The following is a 19,290-nucleotide window of genomic DNA, read 5'->3' as shown; positions in this document are numbered from 1 at the left end:
GTAGATGTGAAGTTTACTTAAAGATAATGTTTTTAGCGTTTAAAATTTGTTAACAAACAAAAGGATGGCTAGAGTAATACTTTCTCCTTCCAAACCATCCCCATTTATGTTTTTACTCAATCACAACCTCAACGATCCTCTATCGACAACTACCTCTTATTTAACGAGGAGCATCGCACGTTTTTCTATTTTATTCTTGATTAAGAAAAGCTCAAAAGTAATTTTATTTATTCATGAATGAAGGAACTGCAATCCTTGCTTCTGCACCATGCAAGCTAGCAGCATATAGTAAGTTGGAGCGGGTTGGCTCGTAAATAAACTAAATTTTATGTTTTAAGGTTAAAACATAAAATTTAGTTTATTTAGCAGAACTAAGCGGTCATAGTTATCCACGTAAACCGGCCCATCCATGCCTAGCTAGCATGCAATTATTGCATGCACTGTGATAGCGACAAAAGAAGGAGTTAGATATATGATTTGTGAGATAACGACGTGCGTCAACCATGTAGTCTACATAACCCATGCAGCCACGTCGATCAGTCTTTTCGTTCACGTCGGTTTCGGGCTGGATGTAAAGCATCGAACATTACTGTACCTTTTGAGCGTATAAAGAAAATCGTCCTTCTCATCAGCGAGCTACGCCATCGATATCTGAATACATCTAATGATATGATGTGACTAAATACACACTCCCGTTAACAGCCCAACTAATACGTTGTCCATTGCTAGCTGCCATGTTTCCCGGTTAATTAATTCCCTAGCAACTAATCTCAGCAATCCACGTGTTCTTGCAAGAATTATTTTTGGTGACATCCTTGATTGATTTTGTTGGGAATACTGGAAGCGGCATCCATCTTGGCCGTAGTTGATCACCACTCTATCAGTAGGAAAGTTGATATAGGAGAGTCTCTCTAAAGTCATGTTTAGTTTCCAAAATTTTCTCCAGAAAACATCACATCAAATCTTTGAACACCTAAATAAAATATTAAACATAGATGAAACAAAAAACTAATTGCACAGTTATGCAAGAAATCGTGAGATAAATCTTTTGAGTCTAATTAGTCCATGATTAGCCATAAGTGCTACAGTAACCAACATACGCTAATGATAGATTAATTAGGCTCAAAAGATTTGTCTAACGTTTTCTAGGTGAGCCGTAAAATTCGTTTTTTCATTTGTGTCCGAAAACCCCTTTCAACATCTGATCAAATATCTGATATCTGATGTGACATCTAAAATTTTTAAATGTGGCGACCAGTGTATGTAAGTAAATCTTTTCAGTCGGTACATACTACTACTGCCAGTGTCTGTGTGCACGCAGTGCGTGCATGCTAATAAAATTTGAATGTAAAATTCTTTCTTTATCAAGGGTGATTTTGAAAAAATCAAATGGTATATTCGTAAATAAAATATAATTTACGATATGTGATATAATTTTTATATAAGTATTCTCGGCGGTTTAAAAGTCAAGGCTGAAAAATAAACTTCGGCCAAAAACTCCCAAAATAACTCTAAATTTAAGATTGAAAAATTAAAATTTAGCTTATAAGTATAAATAGAAGCGGAAAGATGTGAGGTGATCTTCTCTTTAATGAATTCTCGTGGTAAGACGAATATTTTGTACAAGTTCATGCAAGGCCACTTATCTATCAAGTGTTTTGTTCGTGTTGAGATAGTGTATCTAATCATATCGTCACTCTGACACAAAAGCCAGATATAATTTTGAATTTTAAATTCTGGTTTCACAAAGTAATTTTAGGTACTCCGGCCGATACATCCGGTCACAAATATATTCGACTGTATAAGAAGATCCGGTAAGATTTTTTTTTTAGAAAATTGATGGTTACATGTTTAAATGTTTGACAAAATCTTATACTCCAGTAAACACCAAATATTTAATACAAGAGTGAGTATTTTTTTTGTATATAATTACTTCCTGGTAATGCTGAAATAAGCACATGGCAAGGAAAGTGATATGAATAACTTCTGAAATGAATCATAAAATTAAATTGTAGAACTAAAAAATTAACTGGATTACATATGATTAATCATATTATAAAGTTGTGGACAAGACGTTTGATAGAACAGAACCTTCCTAGTGCCAACTGAGAACACCTGAACCTCTCTAGAACCTAGATTATATTCCAACACACACCAACAATATGTAGTCGATTCCAGCACATCCAAAACCTCAACAGAGCCACTTGCTTCCTGCAAAGATGTAGGGGGAGCTGATTTCATCGTAGGGGTGATTGATTGATTTTTTTAATAGAGTAAGTTAAACAATATATTTATAAATAAATAATAATTTATGAATAAAAAATTTTATATACGTACTCTTAATGATTTAAAAGCCAATACTGAAAAATAAACTTCTGTGAAAAAACAAAAATCAACTCTAAATTTAATGTTCAAAAATTAAATTTTGGCTTATAATTAAACACAAGGATAAGCGAAAAGATAAGAGTTATCTGCACAATTAGAAGGCACAGTGGCAGGGTTGTCTACACAACTAGATAAAACCCCACACATCGCTACATGCAAAATGTTTCTACTTTCAACAAGAATCTTGCTAGTGGTTCCTAGTACAAACGGATTTCTCTTGGTGTTTGAGTCTAATAAATTAGTCATGTCTAAACATATGTATTTTACTGGTAATTGCTATAAGTACAATGGATTGTTTTATTTTCTTTCTGATTTTTGTGAATCATATTTGTGGTGGTGTGGATGATGAAGTCAGTGTGTAGCACTCACATTTATTTCATGTTAATTTCAGTTTAATATCTCGGCTTTCCAATAAGAATTTGATTCCAAGTTTTTTTCATTATCAAAGATTCTAAGTGTCCTATTTGTTTTCAATCAAAGCAACCTCTCAAGTCTCGTAAGGCTACCGAGGAGAGAACCTTGGTATCATTAGAACTCCTTTGTCCATATCTTTGTGAAATAAATAGGGTATTGGCGAAGGGTGAAAAACAATATTTCATGACTTTGATTGATGATTCTACGAGATTGTGTTATGTGTATTTATTGAAATCGAAATATGAGGCTCTAGACTATTTTAAAACTTAAAAAAGGCTGAAAATTAACTTGACAAAAAGATAAAAAAAGACTTAGGTTATATTATGGTGAAGAGTTTTTCTTAAATAAATTATGCAAGGATCGTGACATTATACATGATAGTACACCTCTATTTTATCATGAGTCAAATGGAATTACTAAAGAAACCGTACACTAATTGATTAAGTGAATGTCTAGTTAGATATCACGTGATTTCCTTAAGGCATGGTTGGAGATGGCCCTATTAACCTAAAATGGCGTATTAAATAGAATTCTTATCAGAAATATGGACAAAACATGAGTTGGGAGAAAACCATCACCTTTTTACTTACGCACATGAGCGTGCTGGGCAAAAGTCAATTTATCAATGAGCTTCGATAAAGACTGACGATGGTGTATTTTCGGGATACGCTCACCATAGCATTGCTTATAGTTTTTTAATAGCTAAATCTGAGATATATGACATAAATGTTAGTACCATTATATATTGATTCTCGTGATGCTACATTTTTGAAAGTTTTTTTTCAGTGAAGGATATACAAAACGTTTGAATATACTTTTGGTGATGAACATATATATGAGCGTGTCACTGAGGAGGATCAAGATGAAGCTCCTTGAAGGAGCAAGCGACAAGGATAGCTAAATCCTTTCGCAATGGCGCTGTATACCTTGTAGATGACACTCCCAAGTCAATTTCAGAAGCTTATGCATCTCTTGATGCCGACTACTAGAAGGAGGGAGGATGTCCATAGTTTGATGGATTCTATTATCCTAACGGGAATACCTGTGGTTTGTATGCGGGCGTTAAAAAGAAGACTTTATGGTACTATAAAATACAAGTCTCAACTCGTGACTAAGGGCTATACTCGAAACAAGGCGAAAATTTCTCACACTTACTCATGTGTTGCTAGATTAACCATAATTCGCGTACTATTTTCTTTGGCCTCTTTGGCCATCTCACATGGTCTTCTCGTTTATCAAATGGACAATAAGACAACTTTTCTTAATGGAGAGTTGTATGAAAAAATTTATATGGAGCAAACAAATGAATTTGTAGTAAAAGGTCAAAAGGTCAAGTACTACCTCTATTTCATAATTTAAAACTTTTTAGTATTACCTAAAATTATATGGATACTAATAAATCTAGATATAATACTTACTGTATTAAAATGAGGGAGTAAATATTTACAGTTCACTACGAAATTACAAACGAAGCTGACAATGTAAACATTAGGGAGGGGATAAACGGCTCCCCTCTTGATTGTCCTGCACTAAAATCTACTCTACTATTCATCACCCTCTATGCACTGACCTTTTGCTTTGTATTCCAAAAATAATGAATTTTCTACCTGTTGCTAACTCTTTTCTAGCACTTAGAACCCCAAATAGTAACGGTTCTTAGGAGTACTTTGGCCTTGGGTAAGGGTGTTTAGATGCTACCTGCTTGATCTGTTCAATTAACCGCGTATCCAGAGGCCGCAGCATTGTCTTTTGTGTCTTTCCCTGGTGCAAGTTAGAGAAACGTCAGACAATGAATCCTGCGGTGCTCCAAGAATGAATTCCAGAAAAACATAATTACTCACTCCGTTTCACAATATAAGACTCTCTAGTCTTACCCTGATTTATATATATATATATATATAAACTATATACATTCATCAATTTAGGGGCGGATTTGGCATGGGGCAATGGGCTCGAGCCCCTGCTACCTCTGTTAAAGCCATTAGAGCTCCCACGAATACCCCCGTAAAATTTATGGTAAGATCAATAGAAATGAGGCTGAAACTCTATCTAACTTGTTCAGACCCCTCTAATATCATTGACTAAATCCATCATTGCATTAATTGATGAATTTAGACAAGACTGGAAAGCCTTACAATATGAAACGGGTGTAGTACCTTTTTTCTAGAGGTGATGTTGATCCCACAAGCTTTCAATAAATTCCTCCATTTATCCTAGATCATGAAACAATATGAAACTAATATTGGACAACACATGATTTTTTTTCGGTGCAGTATATCACAAATAAGAATGAGTAATATAAGACATTATACCTTCAAATGAACAGCCGTTCGAAGAGATTCCGGAAAGTAGTCCCTCTTCAGCTTAGTCCACCGTGAAACCCCATACTTTGAAATGCCTTTTACTAACTTGGCCACTTCATTCAATGTCCAGTGAGCATTATTTTTTCTTTGACAATGTCTTTTTCCTCTAGCAGGTTTAGAGCAAAGGGATTTCTGTGAAAATAAAAGAAATTGTTATAAAAACACTATCCATTCATGGGTGATAATAGATCGAATTAATCAAACTCAAGGATGGTATAATGGAAAACATAAGACTCCACGATTAGAGTTCTTTGTTAACCGATCGAATGGGTTAATATCTAAGAGCACCCATTGGCCTAAGTACGATACAATCCGGTTTCAACAATGGTTTTCATAGCGTTGAAATCGAATAGTATATTTCTTGTACTCCCTCCTTTTCAAATACATGATAGAGTTAACTCTTCCACATGATATTTGACCATACGTCTTATAGAAAAATAGTGTAAACACAGCAAAATATAGGTTATGCTTAAAGTTTTTTAATAGAATAATTTTACCATTATTGAAAAATAATTGGATGTATAATATTTCCTTTTATAAAATTTGGTAACTATAGGACTTTTTAAAGGATGATAAAACTGCCATTTTTAAAGATAATACAAGTCACACAAAAAAATAATGTTCCCTTTTGTTTCACATTATAAAACTTTTTAGTTTTACCAATATTCATATGAATATTAATGAATCTAGACGAATATATGGAACATATACATTAATTTATTAATGAATCAAGACAAAATCAGAAAGTCTTATAATATGGGATTACTTCCCACTCCCATATTATAATATAATATAAACACTTCTAGCATTATTAATAATTTTATGTGTCTCATCAATCATTTCTCATTCAAATTTATTTCATGAAAATCATGGTAAGCGCATATTCCGGCTCCTACTTCACCAGAAAATTTATTTCCCATTCAACTCCATTGTCTGCTGCTTGCACGGTGAGCCCATGTGCCCTAAGCTTCATCTACTTACCTAGAATCTATAGTGGCCGAGCTGGAAGAAATCACGGGAAGCAGTCGGCCAGATAAATATTTGATAGTTCAAAATTTTGATAATGTATCCTAATTTTTCATGCAATGCCAATACATAAAAGTGCAAAATTTCCAAAAAGTGATCAATATATCTTACATGTCCATTTAAATTTTACTACACGATTCTTCACCGTATTAAAAATCATTGATAGTCGAATCTGTCGTCACCTTCGTTATAATCTCTCTCAATATATAAAGTACCAAACAATCTCTTAAAAATATATCTTCCATTTTGTTCCGTAGCCCACTCTTGCTGAGTTTCATTGCAGAAAATGCTAGCTCTATGATTGCAGCTCAAAATGACAAAATAAGAATAAGATGAACCTACAAATGAAAAAGGATTTTTTTTTTAATTGGGAGGGGCCGTGGCCCCTGCTGCCCCCCCCCCCCCAATTCGTTTAACTTTTTTGACTCTAAGTTTGACCACTCGTCTTATTCAAACATTTGTGCAAAATATCATTTTTTTTGTTGTGGTTTGCTTTATTAATAAAAGTTCTTTAAAAATGATTTAAATTTGTTTATTTTTGCATAAATTTTTTAAATAAGACTAGTGGTCAAACTTAAGGTTAAAGTCAAACAAAATATATTTTAGAACGGAGGAAGTACTATGTTGACAGAGATAGCTATGGATGTACCCTCCAATGCTACTTCTGCCCAACCACAACCGGCAAGAGGTTGCCGCAACCCAAGCCACCCCCTTGGAGGGTGCCTATCACCCTCGCCCCGTCCTAGCCATGACCCACTGTGCTTCTCATTGCCATGTGCCTAGTCCTGAGGTTGAAAACAACCTTAGTCAAAGTTCACCCAAGTGAAATGGTTTGAGCCCACCTGTGGTTGACACATACATACAATGCCCATTCCCTAAGAAAAATAGCCATTGCCACTGTGGGTTATATGTGTGTATATATATAATGTTTCTCTCTACATCTACATCTAGTTATGAAAAATAAAATAATATAAAAATGTCTATCAAATAATTACTCATATTTTGCAGTGTTCTAGAGTCAATTCATGTCTCTACGGCGTTCCACGGCTAATTATATTTCTTTGGTTCTCCTGTAGAATATTTGTATTTTTATACAAACATTTTTCTTACCAGTGGAAATATCTTTCTCTTGCGAGCACGTCGCATGCCACATCTTCTCCCATCCTTAGGTATGAAATCTGAAGCATTAGTTTGTCTCAGTGAGTCCATTTTGTGAAAAAAATTCGCTAGACAATAACAAAAACAAAAGGGCAATTACAAATTTGCCACTGGTTTAAAATGTTATTGTAAAACTATCATTACAAAATTGTAAAAATGGCACTAGAATTGTTGTTCAAGTGTCATCCTTACAATTTTTTTAAAAAAGCATGGCAAATTTGCAAAAGCCCCAAAACAAAATGTCAGGAAATGAATGCAAGAACCCATGTAGTGTATATTAACCATACCTAGAAGATTTAGTATAGGGTCTGGAGATGCTTGGACTGTCACGTGGTCTCTCATAGTGAGCGAACAAGCTTCACCTGCTAAGGCCAGTCTCAGTGGAAGTTTTATGCGCAATAAATAGGCTGTCATATAAACATTTTTGATGATGTGACAATGTATTAAATAAAGAGAGATGAAACCACGTATGTACCATTACCTAAATAGCTTGTGTCTTGCATTTAACCTAGAAAACAATAATAGATAAAACTATGCATTGAGAGAGATATTTTATCCTAGTTTCAAATATTTTTAGATGACACGTTACTCTAGATAATCGTGTCAACGAAACTTACATTGAGAATGGCCTAAGAAAGTTGTATCGATCTGTTTGGCACGTGTAAAGTTTGAAAATAGGCAATGCTTCCTAAACATAATACCTGCCAAACATTTGCTTAGGTCTCTTTCATCTCGAGGCCCATGTAACAACTGTAGGATGTCAGGCTCATGGGCTGGATAAAATATGTCCTCCATCTGCAATGAAGAAAAAAATATCAGTATATAAATAAACACTTGATAACATCAAAATAATAGTGCATATAATCATAATATGTTGATCCTGGACAAAAATTGCTTCAAATACTACTGAACACTCGGCAAAAATGTGCTTCAAATACCACTAAAGAAAAGTTTCCTATATGCAGGGCTGGTCTACGATGGGAGCGGTGGGGCCCACGACCTCCGTTAGGACCTTGGATGTCTATACTAAACCCTCCCTAAAATTTTATACCAAATACTAATAGAAAAGAATGAAATTCTATCAAGCTTATTTAGACCCTCTAGTATGTTGGTTAGATCCATACCGCCTATATACATAAGTTTTTTATATATACACCTTAAACACCAACTAATAATGTCAAAAAAATCTAAAAAGTTATGCATATACTTCCAATAATATTACATCTATGTATGAAGTACTTTCACCAAAGTTATTATATTTTAGCCGCAACAAAAAAATAAAAAATCTGGTAGTTTTAAAAGCAAAATATGTAAGAATTTGGTCGTTCTTGATGGCCCCTGTATATAACGAATTTATTTTGTGGTTTGTTTCAGTTCGAAAGGTTGGACATAGATCAGCCCAGTCGGTCAGGCCCTAGTACAGGCACAGAGCCAACGTGCTGCACCTCTGCTGCATCTCCACGCAGAAATCTAGCTACATGGGCTTGCGTGATTAGGCCATTCACGACGCAAAAAACCTCAACAAGTGGTCCCGTAGTCCATAGTGGATTAACAGCCTTGAGATCACTCCCCACATTGCATGTATTCTTAGGTGGGCCTAGGGTGTCAGCTGGCTGCTCGACTTTTCCACCCACCAACGCCTCCCTCTCCCCTCCACCGCAGACCGCACCCTCCTCTCTCGCGGCGGTAGGATGAGCACGATGGCATCCACGGCTCGGCGACAGCGGCAGGAGGATGAGCTCGGCGGTGGCGGGGGATGAGCGCGGTGGCCTCCACGACACGACGAAGACTGCTCGACGATGGCACAAGGATGAGCGCGGCAGCCTCCAGATCTAGACGACAGCGGCATAGAGACGGGCTCCCCGGTGTGGACCTGCGACGTGTCCCTCGCGACCCTCTTCCTCCTCCATGGTGGATGACGGGGGACATGGCGAGTTAAGACCACTCGCCATGTCCCCGCAGTGGAAATGGCCTTAGAGGTAGGCACATCCATGGGTTTCCACAAATATAGATAGGGGTGGATAGAAAACTCGTGACTCGTTAGCTCGCTCGATTCGTGATAAATTCGGCTCGGCTCGACCCGGCTTGTTTTAGTTTGCTAGCATTTTAGCTCGTTAGAGATAACGAGCCAGCTCGAGCTGGCTCGTGAGCTGCTTGCAAGACTAACGAGCTAGACCAAAGACACAAAATTCATCGGCGTTCATTGATTTCACCCTGAAATGCATGTGTTCAGTACTTCATAGGTTCATCATGTGATTTGTTGGTTCAAACTTTAATATTTAAATACAATTTCATATGATTTGCATGTTTGAAATAAAAATTTGCTCGTATAACCTATTGAAAAATTATTTAGATTAACTTTTTATGCATGGCTCACGAGCCTAACGAGTCAGCTCGAGCTTTATAACGAGTCAAGCCGAGCTGGGTTTTTAGCTCGTTACGATAACAAGCCGAGCCAAGCCAGCTCGTTATCTTAACGAGCTGGACCGAGCTGAGCCGAGCCGAGCCGAGCTGGGTCGTTATCCAGCCCTAAATATAGAAGAGGTTAACATGTGCTATCTTAGATAAATAAGAAGTTGTTGCTTTATCAACAAAACAACTTTTAGAGTTTAAAGTTTTATCTAAATAAAGAAGTTGTATCTTTGTCTACTTACCAATCAACGGTAATTTCATATTAATGAGGGGTATTTTAGTCTTTTTTTTCTTTTACAATATCCTTCTACCTCCCTACCAACATTAATAATAGATATTTTAGTCTTTTTTTTCTTTCCCCGCTAGTCTTGTATTGGAACTCTACAAAGCTTATTTGTTTTGGGACAGGCGCAGGCTGCGTTCTTTCTCTCCCCTTTCTAACCAGATTATCTTGTTTTCCACGAGCATATTTCCCAAACTGTTAAACAATGTTTTTTACGAAATTTTTAATAAAAAATTATTTAAAATATCATATTAATCTATTTATATTTTTTATAATTAATAATTAAGATACCGTACGGCGAAAGCGGCCGCAATATGCGACAGAAAGTTTTATCAAATATAAGTGTTAGCGAAAACATTTTTATTGGCTGGCTGGCTCCTTTATCACTGATGTGATGCAGTGATCAGAAGCTCCAATCTCAGGAGCATCACAGCAAAACATATATGAGCAACCCATAGTAATCACAATCGCATGCTGGATTTGTTTCACCAGCATCCACAATTTTTTTTGTTGTGCGTTCACCAATGACAGTGCACGCAAGCCACCTTAAGCAAATCCGTACAGGATCAAGAGGTGTGTCTCCGAGGGAGTCGCCATGTACTACCCTTTCTATCTTTTATCTCCATTTTATATAATAATATGTTTTAACTATGTTTGAATTTATCTATTAATAAATATATATATTTTTATACGTATAAATAAATTTATTATCATTCATATAAATATAACAAATGCTATAAACTCTTATATCATAAATTAGAGATAGCACTACACACAGTAAAAGCAATATTCGTAGGAGGGGAGCGATGGTTTCTTGCCTTGCTTTGAGGAAGAAAACCAGCGGCAGCAGCAGCAGAAGGATCGTCCCAGTAGCGGCGAGGATCCGGCAGAAGGAGCGCATCAACCGCCGCCAAGTGCATCGTCTCCCACTCCGGCTCGCCCTCCTCAGGTCTCCTCTTCCTCCACCCAGCTGAAGCAATGTTCTGCTCCATGGCCGCCAAGTGAGGAGCTAGCTACCCTGCTTCAAGGCTGCAAATGCAGAAAGACGAAGAAAAGACTTAATCTTTTTCACCACTGTGTGACAAAAGTGGCAACCCTCATCCATCTCCATCTGAGTTTTAGGATTTTTTTCCATAGAAGTTTATTTTTTAACCAGAACTTTTAAATTAATAAGAATACGTGTATACGGGGCTTATTTATAAATTATTTTTCGTTTACGTTTTACCCGTCATCCCATCGAATCAACGAGAAGCAGCGGCTACCTAAAGAAAAAAAAAGAATCATTTTCACCTCTCCCCATTAGTAAAGCCGAGAGCTGGGAGTGTAGGTTTCCACAAGTGGAAACAAGAGCGAACAGCAAAGCAAACCACAAATGAACAGATACCGTGGGGGAAAAGATCAGAGAAAGAGAAAAAGAAAAATCACCCGGTCGATCGATCGAGCGATCCCCTTTCACCGCGTGAGCGCCGGCGGCGGCGTGAGCGACGAGCGGCAGATCGGCGAGGAAATGCGGCCGGGGGTTCACGCCGGGAGAGGGAGGACTGGAGTGGAGAGAGAGCTCGGTTTCGGAGAAGAGCTCACGCGAGCTCGCGGGTATAAATAAGCAGCGCGATGAGGCGTGCTGACGCTGGCCGGGGTGGGAAGAGAGCAGACGAGGAGTCCCCGGCCCCGTCGGACGCCACGGCCTCCCACGGTCGGATTTAATATACCCGCCAGACGTCCATGTCGTCGGTTTATTGTCCCTATTTTCAAAGACCTATACCGGTTTTTGATATTATATTTTGAACATTAATTTTAATTTTTCTTAAAGCATAATTAATTTTTAGAATTTAAATTTGTTTTAAATATCGCTTCAACTACTTAGTTTTAAACTTTAATGATTTGTTATTTTGATCTTGAATTATAACCATTAATCTCAAAAACTTGCTAGTTAACTATATTTTTGAAATGGTGTAAAATATTAATAATAGTTATAGTCAACGGCTAGTTACACACATATGCCATATCGTACAAAACTATGCCGCGTTCGCTACGGAGGGAGATAATTTAACTTATCCCGTGCGGAAACGTAGCAATGAATTAGTACATGATTAATTAATTATTAATTATTAAAAAAATATGAAATAGAGTAATATATTTTTTGCAAAAAATACACAGTTTAACAGTTTGGAAAACGTGCGCGTGAAAAATGAGAGAGATAAGATAACTTATCTAGCTGCTGAACACGACCTAGCTATATAAGTAGACCTAGCTATATAAGTAGAGCATAGGAGGGTCATCTTTAGGGTTGTAAAAACATGACAAACAACATATTTGTAAATAGAAAATAATTTATAAATAAAACTTTTATATACATATTTATAAAAGCCAAACTAAAAAATAAACTTTGGTAAAAAATCCAAAATTAGCTCTAAATTTAAGGTTAAAAATTAAATTTTATGTTATAAGTATATCCAAAAACAAAAGATAGGGCTGTATAATGGTTAGCTCCTCATACAATAAACAAAATATATATTTTATTAATATATTTTCAACCACACCCTCGTACTCATATTTACACATAGTGACCTATAACATGTATTAATGTATTAGTGGTGTATCATATTTTCCTAGAGCTCGTGTGTTGATGTCTATGATTTTGTGTTCTTTTACACAGATTTTTCCTCAATATTTGCACGGTCGCTTTCCGATCTACTTTTAATGGTGTATTTTTTAAAAAAATATTATATATAAAAGTGCATTATCTCATATACATATATAATATTTTTTAACTTTGTAGCGGTTAATTCTATAACTCATATCGTTAAATAGATATCACAAAAATCCTAAAATTTTTCATCTTCATCCTCATCAATACAAAGAATGCAGCCCACTCAGGTCGTGTTCGTTGCTTATATAAGTTAACGTATGACATGGCACAGATGGCACAGAAAACATAGTAATAGATTAGTACATGATTAATTAATTATTAATTATTAAAAATATAAAAAATAATATGATTTTTTAAATAATTTTTCTATAAAAAAGTTTTAAAAAAATACACCGTTTAGCAGTTTAAGAAGAAAAAACGAGACAGATAAATTAACTAGCGGGGGGCTGCCGAATGCGGCCTCAATCTCTTTTCTCCCCTCTTCTCTTGTCCACGCAGACATCTTCTTACTATACTTGCTCCAATGTAACAAGAGATCACACGGAACTAGGCAGAATATCAGGAGCAAACGCGTTGCAGCTACAGCTCAACCATGGGGCATGTACGCACAAAAGAACTGTAAATCCAATGTCTTGTTTTAATTGATGTTTTTCTTTTTTTGCTATGGGGCTGTTTAGTTCCTAAAAATTTTCACCCAAAAATAATACATCGAATCTTTAGACACCTAAATAGAGTATTAAACGTAGATAAAACGAAAAACTAATTACACAGTTATGTAAGAAATCGTGAGACGAATTTTTTGAGCCTAATTAGTACGTGATTAGCCATAAGTGCTATAGTAACCAACATGCGCTAATGACGGATTAATTAGACTCAAAAGATTCGTCTCGCGGTTTACAGGCCAGCCATAAAATTCGTTTTTTCATTTATGTACCAAAACCTCTTCTGATATCCGGTCAAACGTCTTATGTAACATACAAAAATTTCATTTTACCAACTAAACATCCCCTAGATGGCTTGAATTGGTCTTGATCCATGTGATCGCTGGCTTATGCAAATGCAGTGCGTGCATAATGACTTGATGATGTGTATGTCTGTTTCACTACCTTTTTTACTTTGGTAGATGGCTTGACTTGGCCTTGACCTATGTAATAGCTGACACATCCATGAGTATGTGACACTATCATCTTCTCCCATCTACTAGTATTTGTTCATAATATGTTTTGCCTTAATTTGGTATTCCTTGTTGTACACACTAGCTATATGCCTATAGGAACATGTAGTGTGTCCTATGAGGTATGAAGCAACTTCCATGAAGCTTCCTACCTAATAGCAAGTATACGCAGAAAAGAAAATCAACAAAGAGGTGTCTCTACTCTCTACTGCTACTTTAATTAGGTAAGGGTCATATGAATTTTTTTGGTAGTTTGAATGGTAAATATGATAGTTTGGTTTAAAGCCAAATAATTGGTAATGCATATGTTCAGATTTATTAGCATTTATATGACTCTAGACAAGACTAAAAAATCTTCTATTATGAAATGAAGAGAGTATTTAATTTATCATTCACTAATTACATATCTTGTTTAGTGTGATCTTTTTCTTCTTCCATCGCTCCCGATCTCACCCTTAAGCTACCAATGGTTTATAAAGTTTGGCAAAATAATTAAGTCAACAATATAATGTATTTAAATAAGGAGGAAGTATATGGATCTGCTAACCATAAGATGAGATTTGTTTTGATCTTGAAATTGCACATTCATACCTTGCAGCTCCCTCGAAATTCTAAAGCTGGGACAACTCAATCGCTTCCAATTTGAAACATGGTTCGAGATGTAAACCTTGGCCCTACATGTCACTCCCAATTTCACGATTATAGTCACTCTGTCTCAAGTATAGCAATATTTAATGCTTAGAATTTATCCTGGAATATAATAATATCTCCACCAACTTTCTTAACTCAACTCAACCAATCTAAAACCATCTCTTGTTGAATTTTATCATCTAGTGCTTAATCTCGACCACCATCCGCTACTTGATTTTACCCCTCTCCTTAACTGTGCTTATAAATTTTAAAACGGAGTGTTTACTAAATTCTCTCAGAGGTCGACACCTTTTCATCCATTTGATCTTTCGATGAAATAGGATCCTTCGCAGTAATGTGGATGCGATACTTGCTCACTAGCATGTAAACCCCACGTGCTATTGTACTGACATATCACTAATGCAAAAGCATTACTGAGGATCTGATCCTTATATCTCGATAACTCAACACCACAAACATAATGTAAGATGGTGCAAATTCAGAACCTAAGTATAGTCCTTCGAGACTCTCTTCAAGAGCTGCAGAAAAGTTGTCTAGCAATCTTTTGCATTGGCTATCAGTCGGTCGCCATGATCACAAACTAATCGCTAGTCCAGATCGATCTTTTTCATTAGAACAGTTCTGAATATATTTGTCATGTGCGTGCCTATTTTTAGCAGGGTTCGGATAAATTTTGCAGCACCTTAAAAGCAATACTGCAGTAAGCCAGTCAGCATTAGAAAATCCAGATGAGTTTAGCCAGGGGGTCAGGAGAACACATGATGAGTCTCAAATGCCAAACCACGCGGCATAATACACCTCCTAAGCTGCCTCTTGCTTGGACTCCCCTGGTACAAGTCCTCTAATTTTCACATCATAATAAACCTCCTCTACCCTTCTCAAATCATACTTCATCCCTGCAAAACAAAGTACAAAAAGTGAGAACAGCATCACAAGGAATACCATGATAAAAGTAATGCTCCAAGTAAATAGCAAGAGTGAGTCAATTTATCATGTGATGCCCAATAATTACTACTTGACAGTTACACAGTTACTGTTATGGCAAGAGCAGAATGCACAAAACTCACCATCAAATTTCTTACGCAAGAAGTCATTTCGCAGGTTCAGCATCCTAAATGAAGCATGAAGATCTGTCAAAAATGTCAACACCTTTCTTGGACAGTCATAGTCTCCAGCAGTGACACGATTCACTACATATCTAGGCTGTAGAAAACCCATCAAGCAGTCATTAATAATTTAATACCACATCCTGGCGATTAAGCATTATATTCATGTAATACTCCCTCCAGCATTATACGTAGTAATGTATTACATAAATCTAATCTGGCAAAACCATACACATTATAAAACATTCAGTTAGAAAAACAGACAGCATCATGCAAATTGCAAAGTTCACAGATATGCTTGGCACACACAGGGTCATCTATAAGTACACCATACAGACATCGGTCTGGTACAACTGACCAAGTTTAAATGATTGGTGACTATATTTACAATTTTACATGTGTTTCTTTTGCATGCAGGTAGAGATTAGTTTGTAGGTACATAAAATGAATGAATGTATAATTCAACATTCACCAAGTTTAAATATTTAGTGTTATAGGCCTGTTGTTGTGTCTCGCAAGAAAAAGTGTTATATCACCTCAAAAGGAAAAAAGACATTACTATATTCATTTGTTCCACTCTTGATGTCAACTAGCATTTGAAACTTTAAACAAGAAAAATCAGTGTAGAATACAACTACATGACGAAAATTCAAAAGGAGGATGTGTGGGATGCTAGGATATAATATAAGATTTGACAGAACAAAATCAACAAATCTAGGAAGCATTTCAATCAAAAGTACAAATCAGAATTCACAAATTATGGATTTGGCATAACAGTCATATACTCGTATGACTGATCTTTTTTGTTTTCGAAGCAAGAAATATGCAAGAAAAAATTGGTAACCATCAATTTCATCCAAGAAATGCATTGTCGTTTCCTTATTCTTGGAAATACTCTGTTTACTTTATTGTATCTAACTTGTGGTAATTCACAGGCCTCGCAAACATGCAGTACATCAATGTCATGGAATTGCATAACCAATATCCATTTGCAGTAATAAAGTTGCAACCATAATGTTCTCTATTCTTTACATACTAAGTAGAAAACTCGAAGTTATAATTGTGAACTGAAAAGTATCAAGAACCCACACATCAATGTTTATTTTCAATGTCCATACATTATCAGCTAGCAGCCAACCAGAAAAAACTAAAAAGAAACATAATTTTTTAAAATCATCCTTGAAACCAGAGCACAGTTCAACCAGATCACATGACAATAGTTAAACTTTATCAAGCAAAAGCATAAGCGAATAATTTGTGGGTAAAACTTTTATACACGTGTCTGTAGATATTCAAAAGCAAATGTTGTAATAGACTAAGGTGAAAAAACCACAAAACTAACTTCAAAATTAAGTTCTGAAATTCATTTTTTTCCTTATAAGCATAAGTGAAACGATGAGGCCAGTGTTACCAATTTTGATCAATCCGAACTTACACAACTGCACCAGTACTATACATTGTATTTACACTTTTAGTATTCGTATGAAGTCAATAATCAAGATAAACATCTATCGCTCCCTCCATCCCAAAATATAGCAACTTCTACCATTCAAAATTCGTCCCAAGATATAGCGACTTCCCCCACATACTCCCTCATCTCAAGCAATTACCACCATCCCCCATTTAATTTCTCCACCTACTTCCTCATCTTAACCAATCACAACCATCCCTTGTTTAATTCCACCCAACTCCTTAATAGCTCGTCTAACGGCTAATGCATGGTTGGAGAACAAATGATTTTCCACACACAAAAGAAAAAAGGTGCCAAGAGGCCTATCTACCATAAAAGTACCAAGATGCAATGACCAGCTTAAAATGATTGTGATCCTATACAACAAGCAAAGGATAAAATGATTAGGCACTTAAGCTATCCAAAGTTGTATATATCGATTGATCATTTTCGATATATGATCTGGTTCTCAGATTATCTGATCAAAGTCAAATGCAGCATTCTCTCATGTTGGATATGAACTGGTATTTTATAACACCAAGTAAACAAACCTTTGGCACTATGCCGACTAGTCAAACTTATTATTCTTTCCCGATGCATGGGCAATGAAAAGGTAACCTGTTACTGAAAGATAGAATTACAAGAACAATGTGCGGAAGTAAGCAAAAAAAAATAGTTGGTGATGAACTTACAAAATCATTGGACATGAAGCACAATCCTGCAATGCAAACAAATTCTTCATGTGAGCAGGCAGTGAAATTTCCACACAACATGTCTCACCAAACATGAGTATAATAAATATTGAAGCAAATTAGTTTTTCGACACAAGCAGGTTCTGATATTTTTAGCAATTGTGTACCGCATAGTTTTCAATACCAATAACATGCTAAATGAAGCTTTCTGCATAATAATTAAAAACCAATTCCTATTCAAAAGGAGAGATTAACTCCCATTCTATTTCCCTTGTATAGTCCTGGCCCGGTTTTTCCCCATTAACCAATTGTGCTGTATAGCTCGTGAGAGAGACATTTGCCCAATAACTATGACCATTGACCAGTAGATTCCATGAATAACATCCAACCCAGAAAGCAATGATAAGAGAAGATAGCATATAGGAAACTAACCAGTAAGGTAATCTTCAACATCCAGACCAAACTCCCCCGAGCTCACTGCAAAGAGTAAAGACAGAAAACACCATCAGATTCATCACATACAAGTATACACCGCACCACCATCACAGTTCATGCCATACATCCTAGCTTCTCCTGGGCCTCGGCGTGCATGAGGAGGCCGCCAGTCTCAAGCCAGTGCATGAACGCGAGCATCGAGACCACCGCCTGCGTCTCGCTCCTCCAATCACCGTGGTACCTAACCAACAAATCCCACAAGCACAATGAGGCATTGAGCAATTCCCGCGAAATCCTACCCCCAGCATCCTCGAAAAAGGAGGAGACGAAGGGTCACCTGTAGTACTGGCCCGGGCACTCCTTGAGGATCTCCGCGAGCTGCGAGTAGAGCCCATTGATCACCTCCACCTGCGCCTTCGCCTTCCCGAGCACATCTACACACACGAGAGGGGGAAGAGGGGAGAGGAGACCACTGCGGAATCAGCAACGAGGCCAATCACCAGGAAGGAAGTGACAAAACCCTAGTGGGCGAAATGGGGGAGGAACCGGAACCTGCGAGGGGGACGGGCTGGTGGACGAGGAGGAGCGCGGCGGAGGCGAGGCGGGAGGCGGACTCGACCTCGGAGACGACGGCGCGGATGCGGTCGCGGAGGGTGGACGACTCGTCGAGCTGCGCGCGGAAGGACTCGAACTGCGCGTCCATGACGGGGGACGCCTCGGAGCGGCCGGAGGCGGCTGCCGCGTCGCGACGGGGAGGGGCGGGGGCGGACGAGCAGAGGCGGCGCAGCGGGAGGAGGAAGGTGGAGTGGCGAGGAAGGAACCTGGAAACCGCGGCGGCGGCGGCGGGAGGAGGAGGAGGAGGAGTGGAGAGGAAGGAGGCTCGGAGTCGAAGCGCGGCGGTGGCGGTGGCGGTGGCTGCGGGTCTCATCGCGGCGGAGAGGGGTTTTGAGGTGTTTTGTGCGAGGCGGCGAAGCTGGAGAGACGAGCGACGTGTCTCCGGTCTCTCGGGAGGGGGTTTTGGGCCTCGATGTGGTTGGAATCTGAAGCCCAATTGACTAGTAGGCCCATCACAGCCCATCTCCTAGCCTGAA

General features: G+C 37.5%; 2 protein-coding genes across 2 annotated transcripts; both read right to left on the bottom strand.

Moving 5' to 3' along the window:
* Positions 1-4,234: 4,234 nt before the first annotated feature.
* On the bottom strand, positions 4,235-11,545 carry LOC102701027. The gene is made up of 8 exons (XM_040528003.1): positions 11,467-11,545; positions 10,814-11,070; positions 8,048-8,179; positions 7,634-7,708; positions 7,299-7,366; positions 5,112-5,294; positions 4,956-5,012; positions 4,235-4,560 (listed from the first exon to the last, which is right to left on the bottom strand). The coding sequence occupies exons 2-8, from the start codon at positions 11,031-11,033 to the stop codon at positions 4,456-4,458; spliced, it is 840 nt and encodes a 279-aa protein (XP_040383937.1). The 5' UTR covers positions 11,034-11,070; positions 11,467-11,545; the 3' UTR covers positions 4,235-4,455.
* A 3,346-nt stretch (positions 11,546-14,891) lies between these two features.
* On the bottom strand, positions 14,892-19,165 carry LOC102702412 (translin). Its single transcript, XM_015841718.2, has 7 exons — positions 18,752-19,165; positions 18,537-18,633; positions 18,325-18,440; positions 18,197-18,241; positions 17,765-17,790; positions 15,584-15,719; positions 14,892-15,412 (listed from the first exon to the last, which is right to left on the bottom strand). The coding sequence occupies exons 1-7, from the start codon at positions 19,125-19,127 to the stop codon at positions 15,318-15,320; spliced, it is 891 nt and encodes a 296-aa protein (XP_015697204.2). The 5' UTR covers positions 19,128-19,165; the 3' UTR covers positions 14,892-15,317.
* Between the last annotated feature and the right edge of the window lie 125 nt (positions 19,166-19,290).

The sequence above is a fragment of the Oryza brachyantha genome, chromosome 10, assembly GCF_000231095.2.
Source record: "Oryza brachyantha chromosome 10, ObraRS2, whole genome shotgun sequence".
NCBI classification, from domain to species: Eukaryota; Viridiplantae; Streptophyta; class Magnoliopsida; order Poales; family Poaceae; genus Oryza; species Oryza brachyantha.
Note: the sequence above shows the minus strand (reverse complement) of the source record. Positions and strands in the feature narration are given on the sequence as shown.